An 18,924-nucleotide genomic window follows, 5' to 3' on the forward strand; every position below is an offset into this window, starting at 1 on the left:
GATTTAAAAATACACAGAAGTGGAATTAACTTTCTCATGCTTAAAGATCCTGTTTAGATTATATATTCTATAATAGGACATATGCTCCTTCAAGGAAGGCTGGTGGTTAAAACTTTTGTTTCCTAGAGCCAACAGGAACCTGCTGAAGCTTACCTTAAGTTACAAACTTTTCCCTAGGAGACTAGAACCCTCAAAATGTCAAAAATAAACATTGTGCAATGTATCTTTGTGATACCCCAAAGGGGTCAGCATTGTGCTTTGCATATAGTAGGTGTTAAGTGTTTGAAAATATGTTATTTCCCAATATATTATTTATGATGTATTAATAGGTTATTTTGCCGGGAGAATTATCAATAACCTCAGATATGCAGATCATTTCTGCCTTTATGGCAGAAAATGAAGACGAACGAAAGAGCCTCTTGATGAAAGTGAAAGAGGAGAGTGAAAAAGTTGGCTTAAAGCTCAACATTCAGAAAACAAAGATCATGGCATCCGGTTCCATCACTTCATGGCAAATAGACGGGGAAACAGTGGAAACAGTGGCTGACTTTACTTTTTTGGGCTCCAAAATCACTGCAGATGGTGATTGCAGCCATGAAATTAAAAGACGCTTGCTCCTTGGAAGAAAAGCTATGACCAACCTAGATAGCATATGAAAAAGCAGAGACATTACTTTGCCAACAAACGTCCATCTAGTCAAGGCTATGGTTTTTCCAGTGGTCATGTATGGATGTGAGAGTTGGACTATAAAGAAGGCTGAGCGCAGAAGAATTGATGCTTTTGAGCGGTGTTGGAAAAGACTCTTGAGAGTCCCTTGGACTGCAAGGAGATCCAACCAGTCCATCCTAAAGGAGATCAGTCCTGGGTGTTCATTGGAAGGACTGATGTTGAAGCTGAAACTCCAATACTTTGGCCACCTGATGCGAAGAGCTGACTCACTGGAAAAGACCCTGATGCTGGGAAAGATTGAGGACAGGAGGAGACGGGGACGACAGAGGATGAAATGGTGGAGGGCATCACCGACTCAATGGACATGGGTTTGGGTGAACTCCGGGAGTTGGTGATGGACAGGGAGGCCTGGTGTGCTGCGGTTCATGGGGTCGCAAACAGTCGCACAAGACTGAGCGACTGAACTGAAATGAATTCATTAGTAAAACCAGATCGAGTCTCTTAAAATAGGACTAAATTCCTCTCCCAACCGCAAAGGCAGCTTCGTTTCTCCTCTCCTAAGCTTTTCTCTCACATATTAGAAAGAAATAACTTTTGAGGTGTTAGGTTGAATCTCTGCAAGGGAAAGGGCAGACGATAAAGTAACTTTTCTAAGACATCAGATACTTGTGTCCAGAGCATGCGGTAGTTACCAGTTGGAGGTTTGCGGACTGTACGGTGTTAAGGCTTTTCTGAGTTCAGATGTTACCGGCAGAGCTTTAGGCAGCCCACGGTCCCCTTTAAGGTCCTTGTGGACTGTTCTGGGAATGGGAGTGTTGGCCGATTCGGACGAGAGCGGCTGCTCGGCTCGCGCTCAGCCCGGTCGCTCCTCTTGGCACCTTCCATTGGCCGGGACCGTTTTCAGCTCTTTGCCGCGCACGGGGAGAGCCGCGAAGCCAACAGCCGCCGGAGCCCAGCGCCCTGCTCGCGGCCCCGGACACGCCGAGCGAGGTGCCGCCTCGGGCCAACAGTCGCGGCTCCTGGCCGGCTGGGGCGGGTCGCAGCTGCTCGCGAGGGGGGATGTGGCAGGGATCGTGGTCCCCCCGCTAATGTGCGGATGGAGACTTCAGACATGGCTCTGGAGCATGAGCCACAGAGGCCGTTAAAAGACACAAACCCAATGTCTTGGAGCCAGGAGCCTAGAGGAAAGGGGCTGAATCCGGAGCTGGGCTCCGGACACCTCGGGCGGAGGAGTAGGGAGTCCCCGGGGCGGTGCCCCCGGCGCAGGTGTGGCGGCGGGCGGGTAAAGTCACGTGGTGAGACCGCGCGTGCGCCAGTGTCAGGGGCCGGGCCCGGGGAAAGACGCGGCCGCCGCTTTGCGGCACCGGCTCTCCTCCGCAATGTCCGCTGGTCGGCCGCGCGCGGAGGTGCTTCTTACAGAAAGGTAATAGTTGCATCCACTCATGCTCTCCTGAGCTCTCTCGAGGAGGGTTTCCGAGTTACGATTTAGAGAATAACTCAAGTCAGGAGATCGATGTGTCCACACTTTAGACTGAGTTCTAGTGGATAGAGGCAGATGTGCAACAGAGTACTAAAAATGTAAAATTCAAGGCCAGTAGTGAATTGGATACGTGCTGGAGCATATATGCTTCCGTTGTGGCTCAGCTGGTAAAGAATCCGCCTGCAATGGGGGAGACCTTGGTTCAATCCCTGGGTTGGGAAGATCCCCTGCAGAAGGGAAAGGCTACCCACTCCAGTATTCTGGCCTGGAGAATTCCATGGACAGCATAGTCCATGGGGTGGGTCGCAGAGAGTCGGACACGACTGAGTGACTTTCACTTAGGACACTTTTCTCTTTAAATTTCATTTTGACCACGTGTGAAAGAGTAGCTGAAAGCAATTTGAGTGACGTTGAGGGCTTTAATGAAATAGTCACAACTGATAGAACTGTTCAGTTTTAATCCAACTAACAGTAAAAGGAAAGAATGGGTGTTATTGCGTGTGTTTGGTGGAGCGGAAGGCCACTTAGGCTTCCGTAGTTTCTTTGCTATTGTCTGAAGCAGTGCTTCCTGGATACATTCTGTGGGTTAAAGGATACTTTAATGTGGATTAAACGTAAAGAGAAGGGAGAAACCTTGCTCTCTTCCTTCCCAGTGATCTAGGCAGCAGCTACTTAGTCTAGCCTTTCCTCTACAAAACTGATACACTATTTACAGCCTAGTCATTAATGATTCCTAGGGGTTGCAGGAGACAGCTGCACTTCTGTTTCAACGAAACTTGAAAACAAAGGCGGAAAACAACATGGAGGTAAGGCTTCCTTCGTGACCTGCTGTATGACTGAAGAGTCATCCCCGTGATACCCTGTGAGGTACATTCCTCCCTCGCTAACCCTGGGAGGTAGGTTCTAGGACACCGCGTGCACACTAAAATTCGCGGATGCTCAAGCCCTTTTTGTAAAATGGTTGTAATTCACATTGTTATTAAGGACTTAGGATGTGGCTTTAACAACTGAAGAATGGAACTTTAGTAGACTTTAAAATTAATTAAAAATATTTCATTATTGGAAAAAATGGAAGTATGTTTGGAATAACTTGGGCGAATCTTTTTAAAAGTACCTTTTTTTGACATTCAAATACAGATAAGGCATTTCTGATTTTATCTAGAAATATTTCAGATATATTAATTATACCTTAAATCTATTAAAAATAGGCTATGAGAAGGTTGCATATTTGCATATTTTTTGAACAGCAATGCTCTAGTGCATTTTGGATTCCTTTATAAGACTGTGTGTATAAGTCAAGAAGCAACAGTTAGAGCTGGACATGGAACAACTGATTGGTTCAAAATTGAGAAATGAGTATGACAAGACTGTATATTGTTATATCTTGCTTATTTAACTTATATACAGAGTACATCACGTGAAATACCTGCCTGCATAAATCAGAAGCTGGAATCAAAATCAGTGGGAGAAATAGCAACAGTCTCAGATATACAGATGATACCACTCTAATGGCAGAGAGAAAAGAGGAACTAAAGATCCTCTTGATGAGGGTGAAAGAGGGGAGTGAAAAAGTTGGCTTGAAACTCACCATTCAAAAAACTAAGATCATGGCATCTGGTCCTGTCACTTCATGGCAAATAGAAGGGGAAAAAGTGGAAGCAGTGACAGAATTTTATTGTCTTGGGCTCCAAAATCACTGCAGATGGTGAAAGCAGCCATGAAATTAAAAGATGCTTACTCCTTGGATGAAAAGCTATGATCAACCTAGACAGCATATTAAAAAGCAGAGACATCACTTTGTTGACAAAGGTCCCTATAGTCAAAGCTATGGTTTTTCTGGTAGTTATGTACAGATGTGAGACTTGGACCATAAAGAAGGCTGAGCACCAAAGAATTGAGGCTATTGAATTGTGGTGCAGAAGACTCTTGAGAATCCCTTGAACTGCAAGGAGATCAGAGCAGTCAATCCTAAAGGAAATCAGTCCTGAATATTCATTGGAAGGACTAATGCTGAAGCTGAAACTCCAATACTTTGGCCACCTGATGTGAAGAGCTGACTCACTGAAAAAGACACTTGTTGGGAAAGATTGAAGGCAAGATTGAAGGCAAAAGGAGAAAGCTTCAGCAGAGGATGAGATGGTTCGAAAGCATCACTGACTCAGTGGATATGATTTTGAATTTGAGCAAACTCTAGGAGTCAGTGAAGGACGGGGAACCTGACATGCTACAGTCCATGGGATTGCAAAGAGACAGACATGACTTAGCGACTGAAAAACACCAACAATAATTTAGGAACAACAGTAACAGTAGTTATGGATTAATCATGACATTATTTTGTAATGGGAGTCATGTCAAGGAAATTTTGACATTTGTAAAAGGAAAACTATTTAGGACTATTGCACTAAGAGCATTGCATTAGGGGAGAGAGGTGGGGCCCAACTCTATGCAATAGACAACTGGGGATACATGGCATGTGAACAGAATGAGGGAATCAGTGGGTGGAAAAGAAAGGAGAACCCCATCAAGGGTATGGGGTTCTTGCTAAACCTATTTGATAGGATTCTGAAGGTGGGCCAGTGTGATCACATATTGAGGTGGGGGATGAAGTGTGTGATCAGGTATCAAGTGTGGGTGACTTTAGGATACCTGCAAAACTGTGGTAGGCCAGCCAAAGACAGGACAGGGTTCAGGAAGGTGTAGTCAAAAGAGGGCACAGTCTAACTTCAGTTTGGTTAAGGAGAGTCTTTGTCAGTTATAGACAGGTTCTAGCCTCCTGACCACCTGGACCCCAGGGTTTCCCTGGTGGTTGAGTGGTAAAGAAGTTGCCTGCCAATGCAGGATACGAAGGTTCGATCCCTAGGTCTGGAAGATCGCCCGGAGAAGGAAGTGGCAACCAACTCCAGTATTCTTGCCTGGAGAATTCCATGGACAGAGGAGCCTGGTGGGCTAGAATTGGACACAACTTAGCATGTATGCACTAGCTGGACCCTAGGCCTTGTAGTTCAGTGTGGCTAGGAGACTTATGATTGTGTTATTAAATGAATTCATAAGTAATTTTCCCTTCAGCTGACCCTGAGTTATAGGGGGCATTAAAGTCAGATAATAATTTAAAAGACATGAAAGGAGGTTTAGATGAAATGAAGTGTGGAGGAAGTACAGTGCCACCTAATCTTAGGATTTGAGGTGATTCAAGGGTCTATGTATTCTACGAAGTGGTTGGGGGAAATAAAACTTTTCTCTTATTTAATTCCTGAAGTCATGCATGATTAGAACACTTACCTTTTTTGTTGTTGTTGTTGTTATTTATAAACTTTCAGTGCAATAGTGTGGTTGATGGAAACGTCAAAGAAGTTACCAGTAAGAAGGTAATTAAGTTTAATCCTCCATTATACAAACAACGTTACCAATTCGTTAAAAATTTAGTGGAGCAACATCAACCCAAGAAGGTAGGTATTTCTCTTTCCAGATATTTGCTAATAATGCCTTCTCTAATGCTTTGTCAAATAAAAATATCTTAATAAGGACCTAGCGAGTAAGCAGAGGCTATACGAGAGGACTTTTGCAAGGAGGGAAAGGGTTTGCAATAGGGAGAGCATCTGTCTTCATGGGCAAAAAGGAATTTTCTTTTATAGAGAGGGGGGTGAGGAGAAGTACGATAAAAGAGTGGTGTAATTGGATAGTGGAAGGTGTGAACCCTGAAACCAGCCTATTACCTGGGAGCAGTCCTTGGCTAAATGCAGTCCAGTGTTCAGGGGCCTGGAAGGAGGAGAGAATTTGGAGACAAGTAGTCAAGGTTATCATTCTAAGCAAAGAATGGGAACACTAGGCAACATCTGTGAGTGTGGGCAAGATGGTACCTTCTGAAAACTCTTTGTGGAAATACAAAGCATGGGGGATAGGAGCACAGAGCTCAGGTAAAATTCAACATTGCAAGTTTCAGATGTGAAGGAGATCTTGACATGTTACCACTGGATGTGATCTTCATGTGGTTCACATTTCTAGAGCATTTAGTCCACACATCAGGTAGACAAGTCGTGTGGACATAGATACTGTGGTTCTTTTTAACTAGATAATAATGGTGGGGGAAGGCAAGGAACACTTGGCATCCATCTGCTTTCCCTTTGTAGCAGAGGTATGTGATCAGTGTTGGCACTGGATTCTGTCTTGGTAACACTTAGTCCCTTCTGTGTCAGTGTTTGGATTTCTTTTTTTTTAAAATATTTTATTTATTGATTTTGCTGTGCCAGGTCTGTCTTAGTTGCATATGGGATCCAATTCCCTGATCAGGGACCAAATCTGGGTTCCCTGCATTTGGGAGCATGGAGTCTTAGTCACCGGACCACCAGGGAAGTCCAGTGTTTGGATTTCACAGGGCCAGGGAAACTGGCTAGCCCAGTGAACATCTGAAGTCTGTAGGGCCAGTTACAGGCTAAAGGATAATCGACTTCTTAAGAAAATGGTAGCTTCTCTCATGAATTAAGTTAACCTCTACAGACTTCTCTTTGCTATGTGGTTTACAGTTAGTGATAGGTTTATAGTTAGTGACAGTGATCACATACCTCTGCTACGAAGGGAAAACGGATGGATGCCAAGTGATAGGGCTCATATATACTTAGTATAGTTTCAGCTCCATTCTTTCTTTATACTATTATATAGTATATATTATATACTAATACATATATAATATTTATACTGATAATGTATTAGTATATACTAATTTTTAAATAGCATATTATATACTATATTATATAGTATACTATATATTTAAAAATTAGTGCAGCTCAGTGCTTCTGTGATACACTTTCTGTAGTTAGATTTTCCTTTTTCATTTCTGTGTTCCCCTTCTCCCACCATTCCATAAATGTGCCTGCCGCAAAGAGGAAAATTAGTGAATAACCATGGGTGTAACTCAGATGGTGTCTCTTTTTGGGTGTAGGTACTTTTAAGTGTTTGTCATGAATTATCTTCATTTGCCCTTTTCATAAAGTAGAGTTCAGAAATATATAGATAACTCTCTGTGGTTAATGAAGATTATTGTGTGATTAAGAAAGTCAGATATAATAAAAATCTTAAGAATGTATGTGAATATAAATTAAGGAGATTAGATTAACAGATTAGACTGTATCCTAGTATGTTTGGTCAGTATCCCTTTTTAAATCTTCAAGCTTCTCGGAGGCACAGACCCCTCTTAGAACACTTGCCTGTCATAGGTGCTGCTCCTATGCCAGGCCCCTAGAATTTACCTTGAAAACTGAATTAGTTTATTTATTTCTAATTATTTAGTTTTGCTTGTGCTGGGTCTTCACTTCTGTGTGGGCTTCTCATTGGGGTGGCTTCTCTTGTTGCAGAACACAGGCTCTAGAGTATGGGTTTAGTACTTGTGGTGCATGGGCTTAGTTGCCCATGTGGCATGTGGAATCTTCCCAGACCAGGGATCAAATCTGTGTCCCCTGCATTGGCAGGCAGATTCTTAACCACTGGACCACCAGGGAAGTCTATGAATTAGTTTATTGTCCAAACATTGTAGTAGGTCTTGGGAAGTTAACAGGATCTATTTTTTCTCCCAGGTTTTCAATGTATCAGGTTAATTTCCTTTTTATTTTTCTACCAAAAAGATATTATGTAATTTTTCTACCAAAAAGATATTATGTAATTTTTCTACCAAAAAGATACTATGTAATTTTTCTGATACCCAACTCTTTCTGGAGAAAGAGTGCTTGATCATGTGTGATTTCTGGCTATAATGTCTTTGAAATAACATTCTTTCTCATCTACAGGTTGCAGACTTGGGGTGTGGTGATGTTTGCCTCTTAGCGATCTTAAAATACCAAAAGTGCATTGAAGAGCTTGTTGGAGTAGATATCAATGAGGGGAGACTTAAGTGGAGTGGGTAATACTGAATTCTCTAAAATAATTATGCATTAATCTATAACTATTAATTATAGTTAGATGAAGTATTTTTTTTCTTGGCCATGCCATGCAAATTATGGGATCTTAGTTCCCCACCCAGGGATTGAATCCAAGCCCTTGGCAGTGGAAGTTTGGAGTCCTAACCAATGGATTGCCAGGGAATTCCCAGATGAAGTGTTTACTTACACTTCTGTACAACTTGTTTAAAAGAAGGCAGTATGAGAGCTGCAGGCTTACCAAATAGTGCCTTGACCATGACATTAATTGGTTGTATGTTGTGAATAATACCTAGAAGTTCTGTTTACCTATGTAGAAAGTATAGCCTCAGTTCAGTATTTAAAGCCGTCAAAGCATTGCAGATTCAGTTTCAAATGGCAAAGTCCAATGCTGAACACCAAGATAACTTAAAGCAGAGGATTTAAATTGCCACAGCACTGGGACAGAGGCCCAAGGCCTCCTTCAGTTTGAGTTGAGTTGCTTGCTCATATATGACTTCCACAGATCGTTTTAAGAATGTTTTTCTTCTAAAGAACAAAACATTTAATATCACTGATCCAAAGTGAGGAGAGAGAACCAAAAGTATTAATAGTGAGAGCAATATCAAGTACTAAAAATCTTGTTCTTGTCGGCCATTTAAAGTCCCATGAGAGAGGAAGTTACCCTATGACCTTGTGCTTAATACAGCAAGTCATGGACACAGGCTATGTCAGACTTAACCAGTGTAGGCAGGAGATAATTTATCAGGGGATCAGAGTTTCTGTAGCTGGTAAGATATTCTAAATAGATTATATGTGTTCAAGTGTTCCTTCTGCAATAATGCTTTGCAGGTCAAGGCTGTCCCCATGTGTAGGGGATCATCTGGATCCCCGAGAGCTGGATTTAGCGATTACCTTGTATCATGGCTCTGTTTTAGAGAAAGACTGTCGTTTGCTCGGATTTGACTTGGCAGCATGTATTGAATTGTAAGTATGAAACTGGTTCTTACTATACACATTCATTTGAAAAATATGAATTAATCAGTCTCAGTAAAGTTAGTATCCTAAATATTTGTCATAATCTGAGTTATTTGTGGAGAAAATTGCTTGTCAGTTGGGACTGGGTTTTCACTGGTTTTTTCCAACTTTTTGTTTGGAGATGATTTTAAGCTTATAGGTTAAGATACAAAATGTATAGAGTACCATGAACACCCATATCCTTTATCCTGATTCACAGGTGAACATTTCCCTTATTTTCTTTATCTTATGTATATGTGCTCTCTTGTTGTTTCCCTCAGTCTCCCTCTCCCTCCACACATTTTTCTTCTGAACCACATAAGTGTAGGTTTTACTCTTTGCTCCTAACAAATTCAGTATTAAACAGGCAGTTCCCTTTTTGTTATTGGTGGTGCCTCATGGCTTGCAGGATTTTGGTCTCCTGACCGGGGGTTGAACCCAGGCTATGGGAGTGGAAGCACCGAGTCTTAACCACTGGACCACCAGGCAGTTCCTCGGTTCTCTTTATTTTTAATAGGAGTATTTTTCAGTTTGGGCTCTTAATGATTAGATTCCTGGAATACAGTAGAGCACTGTATTTGGGTCCTCAGGTCGTTCCATCTGGAGGCACTAATGTCTGTTTGTCCCTGAGGAGGTTAATTTTGATCTCTCCAGTCAAGGTGTGTTTGTGCTTGCTTAGCTGTATAATTACTGCCTTCCAGCCCCAGATAAGCAGAATGGAGACTGCACACCATGCACATATCTTGTTACTCATCCATATTCCCCCCTAAATTTGCCTGTATTACATGGTGGTAAATATTTTCTGTGGTTTCAGTACTTCTCTGTATTTACTCGTCAGGAGCCCTCTCACCCCAGTTTATTTATCCTCAGTGTGAACTCATGAATTCCTGTTTTTTTTTTTTTTTTTTTTAATGGATTGTGACTTACTTTATTTTGTTACTCAGATCTTCCCATGATTGGTCAACAGCAGTGGAGGGTCCTTTCAAGCTGGCATCTGTGTCCTTGTGATGTGTCTGGTTTTTGGTTTTTTTTTTTTGAGCACTGACTTCCTGTTGTAACAAGATGTACCAGACTGGTTGTCTACTTTTCCTTCCTAATCTGCCACTTCTGGTTCTTTCAATGGGAAATGGTATTCAGAAACCAAAATAGTCTCTAAATGACCTCTTAATAGTAGTTAAGTGTCTTATTCTAGGGTCAGTTTGCCTACTGTCGTGTCCAGATTTCCAAGTGTTTAGTAATGTATTCTCTAGAGCAGTGTTTTTATTTCTTTTGTATTCCCTTTTGCCTGGCACACAGTAGGTGCCTAATGTTTGAAATGACTGACGGAGAACATTGGAACATGGGTTGAAGAGCAAGGCGCAGCGATCAGTGTCAGCCATGTGTAGCCTGGGTCTGAATGTCATTTTTAAGATCGAATATTCCATTGTATATATCAGTGTGCTTATTCATCATTTGTTTATTTTTAACTGCCTTTTGGCTATTGTGAAAAACGTCAGATCATGTTTCTCTTACCTGGTCTGAGAGGTCCATGGTTAGACATTGCTTTGCTAAATCAGTTAGGGAGCTACTTGCAAGTGAAACTAGGTTTCATTATATCTTTCTCACTGACCACTTTAGAATAGAACATTTTGATTCAGAAGATCTGGCGAAGTTTCCTGAAGTTGTCTTTGGGTACATGTCTCCAGCCATGATTGTCATCAGCACACCAAACTCTGAATTCAATTCCCTGTTTCCTTGTGCAGTCTTTAGAGATTCAGATCACAAATTTGAGTGGAGCAGAGTGCAGTTTCAGACCTGGTGAGTTCTTAAGTGTCTTTTTTTTGTGTGTGACTACACTGGAGGTTTAAACCATATGAAATCTTAGTATCTATGGTTACCATAATATGTTATTTCTTACTTTATTTCAATAAAATTGATTCCCAAAATGCAACTTAGCATATAATCATTAAGGAACTACCACCTTTGGGCATTTATTTTCTCTGTCAAGTGTGGAAACGGTGTGTGGGCACTGGTACCTCATGTGAAGGTATCAGGAGTTATCTCCCAGAATGGCATGACAGATGGTCATGTTCTGGCAAAAGTGCAAACCCAAATAGGAGTTGGGATTATAGCCCTTCTGGTTTCCTTGTCCTTGCATGCTGTTCCATATTCTTATGGTTACTGGGAAATTGACACTGTCATTGCCTTAATGCTTTTTGCAGAAATAAGCAAACCCAGTGATATGGCCTTATGTGAATGTTGTAGGAATTGCAGTTTATTTTAACTTGTAATTTTTATGTTCTGTCCTACTGGAAATGGTTGTTTTAGTTTAAAAAACCATCTTTTCTCTTTGTTTTGACTCTTAGGGCTTTAGATGTGGCCAGTCGCTACAGTTACTCGGTGGAGTTTACTGGTGTGGGGGAACCACCCACAGGAGCTGAGGATGTTGGCTATTGTACCCAGATAGGAGTCTTCCGGAAAAAAGCAGAAGCAGCTGGATTGGCTGATTTGGAGCATCATGGTGAACATGTTTATGAAGTTGTGAGTGTTCTTTGTTCTCAGAGCAAGTTCACTTACTGGGATGGTGAGATGAGTCCCCACTAGAGAGAAGTGTGAATGACGTTCTTTTGAGGAAAATCCCATGCTCCATGATCTCTCAAAGCATGTTACAGAGATGATCTGCTGGTGTCTTGGAAATACTTCTCCAGCAACTGTGGACCCCACCCCCCCAACTTTGTAATCTGTTAGGAAAGAGGAAAAACAGCAGTAGTTTCTGTGTAGCTTGATTCAGGACATGACTTGAAATTGAGTCTGGAAGCTTGTCAGACCCATTTTGTTTGAGGAGGTGTGCATGGTAAAGAATATGTTGAAGAATATCTATATGCCAGGAATTTTTGACCCTCATAATTGGGACATTCACAGTAGGTAAGGTTTCACATGTTCATATGCTTAATTGTATATGCAGGTAATTCTAATGTGCTGAAAAGTTACTAGTGGTTTTGAAAATTTTTCTTCTATTCCAAGTCTTTTTTTTTGCTCCTTCAGGTTTATACAACCTCATACCCAAGTTTACAGCAGATAAATTACCGTAGACGTGTGGTGATTTATCTAGTGTACCGAGAAGTGAGCAGATTGAGACAGAAATACCAAGTGGGTTTGAGACAGCATGAATTGGAGCCTGAGTTCGTAGACCCTGGCAACCAGACAGGAAAATTCACCCCAGACCTTCCAGTTCCAGTACTCACTGAAGATGACAAAGCCATGGAGATGGCTCCCCAACCTTTCTGTATTGAAGATAAGTTTTACGTACCCCTGCAAAGAATCATTGCTTATCCCAGGCTGGGGCACTTATGCGGTAATGTAGAGAAGCTGAGAGAGTTCCTTGGTGACGTGATTGAACTGAACTGTGATGGTTCTGCGGTGAAGGTTGACTTGAACGATTGTAGTGACTTTTGAGCCATCCTTACTTCCTGAAATTCAGGATCTTCGCAATAATTGAGCTCATTTAGAATTTAAACATTGTGCAGTCATAATTGAGGTAGCTTTTCATTTTAAAATCACCTAGCTTTTATGGTTTTTGGTGTGTGTGTTGACTGTTGATATTAAAGAGTTTTAAAGAAAACTGAATTATCCAGTAGTGTTTAAAACCTTTTTTCAGGGGGTAGAGCAGCTTTAAAACCTCTCCCTCCTTTGGGCTTAATTCTAACTCGTGATACTTAGCCTAAAACATATATACAATAGGAATGCAGGTATTTGAGAGAACAAAACCTCAACAGTCAAAATATTGCCCATGGTTTTTGAGTTTCGCTCTCTGGAGCTTACTGGCTGGAATTGGGGTGGTAGTAGCAGTGGGAGAAAGAGAAATATAGTTTCTTGTATTGGGCTTCCCTGGTGGCTCAGATGGTAAAGAATCTGCCTGCAATGCAGGGAACATGGGTTCGACTCCTGAGTTGGGAAGATCCCTCGGAGAGGGGAATGGCTACCCACTCCAGTATCCTTGCCTGGAGAATCCCCTGGACAGAGGAGTCTGGCGGGCTGTAGTCCATGGGGTCACATAATCGGACATGCACGTAATAAGAAAAAAAGTTGTCTAAATGAGACATTTTTTCCTAAAGCATGGGAGTGCAGTGGTTAGCCAACCAAGTGACTGCTATACCACACAGGGACCCCTCTGCAATCATATGTCCATCCTGCCATTCCACTGTATTTCATGTGCACCCTGGGGACAAAGATGGTTGTTTGAGCTTTAGCTACCACTTGGCAACTTCCAAACCAGTGAAAAAGAAAAGGGAAGGGACAGAGGGCACGTGCCAGCTGTCTGGTAAGGTTTTTTGCACTGCTCCTGATTCTTGGCCAGATGGAAGTCTCATGGCCAGGCCTTACAGCAAGGGATGCTGGGAAGTGGAGCCTTTTATTTTGGGATGTCATGTGCCCATGTGGTAGGCTTCTGCCAAGGAACTAGGGGGACAGAAGACATTGTGGCAACCTGCCACAGCTGGAATGTCCTGAAACAAGCTCTGGCTAGGCAGACTGGGTACCTGAGAAGGGCTTCCTTGGGGGGGAGGGGGAGGGCTGTAATTCTCAAGCTGAGTTTTGAAGGGTTAATAAGTAGATGGAAAATGGATTTGGTGGGGGATGGTGAGTAAAAAAAAAAGGGATTCTGGGAGAGAACACTATTAATCTGACTGTTCTATCAGATCCCCTCTATGTACTTAACACTGATTTTACTCCCCGAGGCATGCAATCTAGACTTTTGCACCACTCCCCCCCCGCCCCCACCCAAAGGGCCCTCTGTCCTCACCTTTCTAGGCCTATGCAGCTTTCTAGGGTTTCCTTCTCATTGCTCTTCTGTTAGAGCCAAGATCTTCTAGCCAAGACTCCAAAAATCTACTTTGTTCAGGCTTAATGACCTCCCAGAAGTGTTTAAATGCCCATGACTGCTATGGGTGATGGGAACACGTTCCCCGCAGCTCCCCCACCCTTCTGTGGCTCCTGTACCTGCTGCCTTCTTGATTTGTCTTTACCTCCCTATCTTGATACAAGCCTTTATTTGCATGTTGAATGGTTCTAAGTTGGGGGTCAGCAAACGTTCCTCTGGGGACAGAGTAACTTTGAGTGTTGCAACATGCAACTGCACGAGTTGACTGGAAAAGTGAACACAATAATTCTACATGTTTTTCTGAGACCGAATGATTAAATGTCTGATTTAAAGAAAACAGCACTGGCCACCCTACTCATATCTGCATACAAGATGAGTTGCGTGGTACCTCGCCAGGTTCTAAGTGTCTGTGATACCCATGGAGTGTGGGTACCTGCTGAGATGCAATATAGTCTCCTCCAGCCACTCCTCAGCTACTCTTGCCTTCTGCTCGCTTTACAGTCTTGCCCAAGGGCAGCCCCCAGCTCTCTGGAAACCAGCTCCCCAGGGTGCAGTGCTGGAAGGCCTGTGGCTTTTCCTGACTACCGAGGATAATTTGCTAGGAGGTTTCTGAGAAGTGACATAATCTTATCTGAAATTTCACAATCATGTCTTGCTCCCTCCCACCTCCCAATTTGTGGGCTGCATATTAGTAGGCAATTTGGTGAAGTGTTTTATATAATTTAAAAATCTTTTCATTGATGGAATTTAAAGTAAACTTCATACACTTTTTTTTTTTTGGTCATGCTGCATAGCTTGTGGGATCTTGGTTCCCTGACCAGGGATAGAACCTAGGACCTCAGCAGTGAGAGCACAGAGCCCTAACCACTGGACCAGTAGGGCATTCCCTGAACTTTATTGACTTTAAACTTTATAAACCTTAAAATTTCTCCTTAATGCCTAACTTTGGAAACACCACTGGGAACCCGCTTCCTCTCAAATTCATTGCTTTTCTAAGAGAGTCCACTATTCCTTACAGAAGTCCAGTGGATAAAATATCTATTCTGATATCAATTATTTCATATAAATGGTATTATACATTTTGATGCAGCTTTATCATTAGTAATATAAAATTCATTTTCATCTATTTGTATCCCATTCTTTTTAATGACTACATATGCTTTTTAATAAAGTGGAAATAGTAGTGCAAGTTCATGCTAAAACCCAGACTGCTCATAAAGGTGTAAAGAAGAAATCCCTCAACAGTTTGCGCCCAGCCCTTCCATTTCACTCCCTAGAAAACTATTAAAAGTTTTTTGTTCCCCATGAAGTACAAGTAAATTCCAGTTTTGCAAAGACTAGTGGCCTTTTAGGGAGGCAGATTTTTTTTTCTCCTAGGAAAACCATTTGAATGGGCCATACTTTTGTAACTATAAAGGCCTTAAGAATAGCAAACTTTGCTCCATGGAATTAAAGTACACTGTATGCCAGTGAAAAAGGTTGTTGTGTAGGAGGAAGAGTTTTATTTGCAGATTTGCTTGGAAAGTTACCACCACTGCCACCATCATGGCCCACCCACCAGGTTAGATGGAAATTTATGCTACCCGGTATTAGCTGGAACTTACAGGCCCTTGTTCTGAGTGAAATTTGCCTGTAATTCCTATTTGCATGGTCTGGGCAACTCCAAACCCCCTTTAAGAATTTCTGCACAGCTCACAGCACTCCCTTGTAGTGCAGCTGGGATGTGAAACAGCCCCTTCAGTATCTCAAGACATTCTACACAGCCCCAGTCTCAGCGCCCTTCCCTTAGCTTCTCACCTCCTCACCCCTCTCTCCTTCCTAACCCCTCTGTCTGCAGCATACCCAGCAGCTCAGCTCTCTTTAAACTGCCCTCAAGCCTCTGGGGCTCATTTCCGTCAGGAAGTTATTCCAAATGAAAGTAATTTCTTTGATTAGAGTTTGGGTGCCAACAAAATTACCTCTACATAGCTGGTAGTGTGGAGACTGAGCTGAGCAGCTGGAGGCTGGAGGCCAGGGACAGCGCCGCCAGCAGTGCCATGGCGGAGTCTTACCAGATTATACCTTCATGGAGCATGCAGGTGTTAACTGTGGTCAACATGGTTTATCACTGAATGTGGTGCACATCTTTGGGGATATCCAGAAGTAGGGAATATTTAAGAGTATTGGTAAGATCTAGCAAGCCAGCTGGTAGGAGCTGGAAGCCAAATTTGTACAGTAAATGTTAATTTCACCTCTTTTGCAACTAGTTTTTGATGCCGCCATCAGTCTAGTTATACACCTGTCTTAACTGTCAATGGCCTCTGCCTGTTTACCTGTTGGGTTCTAAGTTCCTTTTATTTTTTTATTTTTTTATTTTTTAAGTTCCTTTTAAACTCTATGTGCTCTGTGCCAGCATTGCTGCCTACTCCACTTAATTCCTGTAATACACTGTGACCAGACCTGAAACTAGTCAAACTCTGGTCATTCTGTTCTTTCCTAGAAGTGCTGCATTGCTTCCTATTTGCACACCTCATCCCACACTCAGGTATTTTGCCTTCATTGAATCAGCTGTGTTTTCCCACTGCCATCTCTTTGTCCAGCCTTGTCCCTCTGGAATCCCTTTATCATGCTGACCTCCCAGTCTTTTCTAGGAGGAATCATGTCATTGAGCTTACTGAATCTTTGGTTAATTCCATACTAAAAACAACTTTGCCTTGTTTAAGCAGAGTATGCAATGCTTTAAAATCTTTTAAAGTGCTTGAAGTTTTTGAATTTAGTACTGAGAACACAGAAAATATGTTTTTCCTTTGGTCTTAATTCCAAAGAATATAGGAATATAGGGGAAAGAAGAGCCAGACAAAGGCTCATGTGGGAGAGGCAGTTTGGAATGGAATCACTTAAGTTCAATACCAGAAGGTGGCATAGTTTTCCCACTTAAGAGTAAATGCATTCATTTGCTTTGAGGATTCCCTATAAATAAAATGCAAAAAAAATTTTTAGTTATGCCCATTTTCTTTAGATGTTCAAAGCTTTTGCTGTGCATATTCAGGAAAATCAATGCTGAAATGGTTTCAAGATCTAGCAGTGGAGTCAGTTTCTTAAGAGAAATGGTTGAAGAGACATCTCCACTTAGCTGAGCTGTAATGCATAGGGATGGGGTCTAAACTAATTCATACAGAATGATCTTTGCATTTTGTTATTACATGGTCCCTATGGAATAGAGATCACTGATTCATGGAATGTCTAAATTTAAGCCTTTTCTGTTTATGTTTCCTAAATTTGTGTTACATCTTGTGTAATGTGGGATGGGTTAGCTCTACCAAAGATTGCATATGATGCAAAGGAAAAGACAGGTTTCATTCCTTTATATCTGCTGCAACCAGTTATGTATGCTATGTATGTACAGGAAGGAAAAGGTAAAATAAGGTGAAAGAAGGGGGAGGATGTAAGGAGGAAGGGAGAAAAAACTAGGTGTTGAGGAAAGATGGGGCAAGTCATAAGAAGGCTGGGCCTGGGAACCCCATGCCTGAGACATGGGCAAGAACGTCTGAAGGGACAGGACACAAACAGATTGGAAGAATATTGCTAAAATGAAAACACTACCCAAGGCAATCTACAGATCCAGTGCAGTTCCTAGCAAGATACCAAGGACGTTGTTCACAGAACTAGAACAAAACTTAAAAAATCTGTATGGAAAAAAAAAGACCCAGAATTGCCAAAGCAATGCTGAGGAAAAACAGCAAAGCTGGAGGCATAACCCTCTCAGAAATCAGGTTGTACTACAGGATCAAAACAGTGTGGTATTGGCATAAAAACAGATATACAGATTAATGGAAGAGAGTAGAGCACCCAGTAATAAATCCACACAACTATGCTAAATTAACCTTTGACAAAGGAGATGAGAATATATAATGGAGAAAATGTCTTCAACAAGCGGTGCTGTGAGAGCTGGACAGCTACATGTTAATCAATGAAATTAGAACACTCCCTCACAGCATATACAAAGATAAACTCAAAATGGTTTAAATACCTAAATTTAGGACATGATGCCATAAAACTCCTAGAAAAGAACACAGACAAAACATTCTCTGACGTACTCATAGGAATGTTTTCTTAGGCCAGTCTACCAAGGCAACAGAAGTAAAAGCAAAAATAAACAAATGGAACCTAATGAAACTTAAAACTTATCATGCACAACAAAGAAGCGATCAATAACAAAAAGACAACCTATGGAATGGGAGAAAATATTTGCAAATGATATGACTGATAAGGGGTTAATAGCCAACATATGTAAAGAGCTCATACTGCTGCTGCTGCTGCTAAGTCGGCTTTAGTCGTGTCCAACTCTGTGCGACCCCATAGACGGCAGCCCATCAGGCTTCTCTGTCCCTGGGATTCTCCAGGCAAGAAAGCGGAGTGGGTTGCCATTTTCTTCTCCAATGCATGCATGCATGCTAAGTTGCTTCAGGCATGTCCAACTCTATGCAACCCTATGGATGGCAGCCCACCAGGATTGTCTGTCCACAGGATTCTCTAGGCAAGAATACTGGAGTGGGTTGCCATTTCTTTCTCCAAAAGAGCTCATACAACTCAACATAAAAAAAAAAAAGACAACCTGATTAAAAAATGGGTAGAAGATCTGAATATTTTCTAAAGGAGACATACAGATGGCCAAGAGGCACATGAAAAGATGCTCAATGTTGTTAATCATCGGAGAAACACAAATCAAAACCACAATGAGATAACCACCTCACACCAGTCAGAATGGTATCATTAAGAACTCAAATAACAAATGCTAGTGAGGATATAGAGAAAAGGGAACCCTTGTACACTATTGGTGGGAATGTAAATTATGTGCAGTCACAGTGAGAAAAAAATATGGCAGTTTCTCAAAAAATTAAAAACTACCACATGAACCAGCAATTCCACTCTCGGATATGTATCTGAAAAGAAAAAACTAATTTGAAAAGATATGAACCCTGATTTTCATAGCAGCATTATTTACAAGATGTGGAATCAATCTAACTGCCCATCAA

At 41.8% G+C, this 18,924-nt stretch overlaps 1 protein-coding gene across 3 annotated transcripts; it reads left to right on the forward strand.

Annotated features, from left to right (window-relative positions):
• The first annotated feature begins 1,466 nt into the window (after window positions 1-1,466).
• On the forward strand, window positions 1,467-12,652 carry HENMT1 (HEN methyltransferase 1). Of its 3 annotated transcripts, none has more exons than XM_043878244.1 (8): window positions 1,467-1,659; window positions 2,887-2,955; window positions 5,467-5,595; window positions 7,927-8,039; window positions 8,887-9,021; window positions 10,669-10,848; window positions 11,397-11,571; window positions 12,076-12,652. In XM_043878244.1, exons 2-8 carry the CDS (start codon window positions 2,950-2,952, stop codon window positions 12,484-12,486), a joined length of 1,149 nt encoding a protein of 382 aa, XP_043734179.1. In that variant the 5' UTR covers window positions 1,467-1,659; window positions 2,887-2,949; the 3' UTR covers window positions 12,487-12,652. The 3 variants fall into 3 exon arrangements, with proteins under 3 accessions (XP_043734179.1, XP_043734178.1, XP_043734177.1); XM_043878243.1 differs by lacking the exon at window positions 1,467-1,659 and adding an exon at window positions 1,735-2,092 and having other exon boundaries at window positions 5,467-5,514; XM_043878242.1 differs by lacking the exon at window positions 1,467-1,659 and adding an exon at window positions 1,736-2,092.
• Window positions 12,653-18,924: the final 6,272 nt, after the last annotated feature.

Source organism: Cervus elaphus, chromosome 20, assembly GCF_910594005.1.
Source record: "Cervus elaphus chromosome 20, mCerEla1.1, whole genome shotgun sequence".
Classification (NCBI taxonomy): domain Eukaryota; kingdom Metazoa; phylum Chordata; class Mammalia; order Artiodactyla; family Cervidae; genus Cervus; species Cervus elaphus.

Coding starts and splice junctions, on each gene's coding strand:
- HENMT1 (XM_043878242.1), top strand. CDS start 1,766: ATGGAGACTTCAGACATGGCTCTGGAGCATGAGCCACAGAGGCCGTTA. Junction 10,849..11,396: donor AGAGTGCAGTTTCAGACCTG/GTGAGTTCTTAA, acceptor TTTGACTCTTAG/GGCTTTAGATGTGGCCAGTC. Junction 11,572..12,075: donor GTGAACATGTTTATGAAGTT/GTGAGTGTTCTT, acceptor TTGCTCCTTCAG/GTTTATACAACCTCATACCC.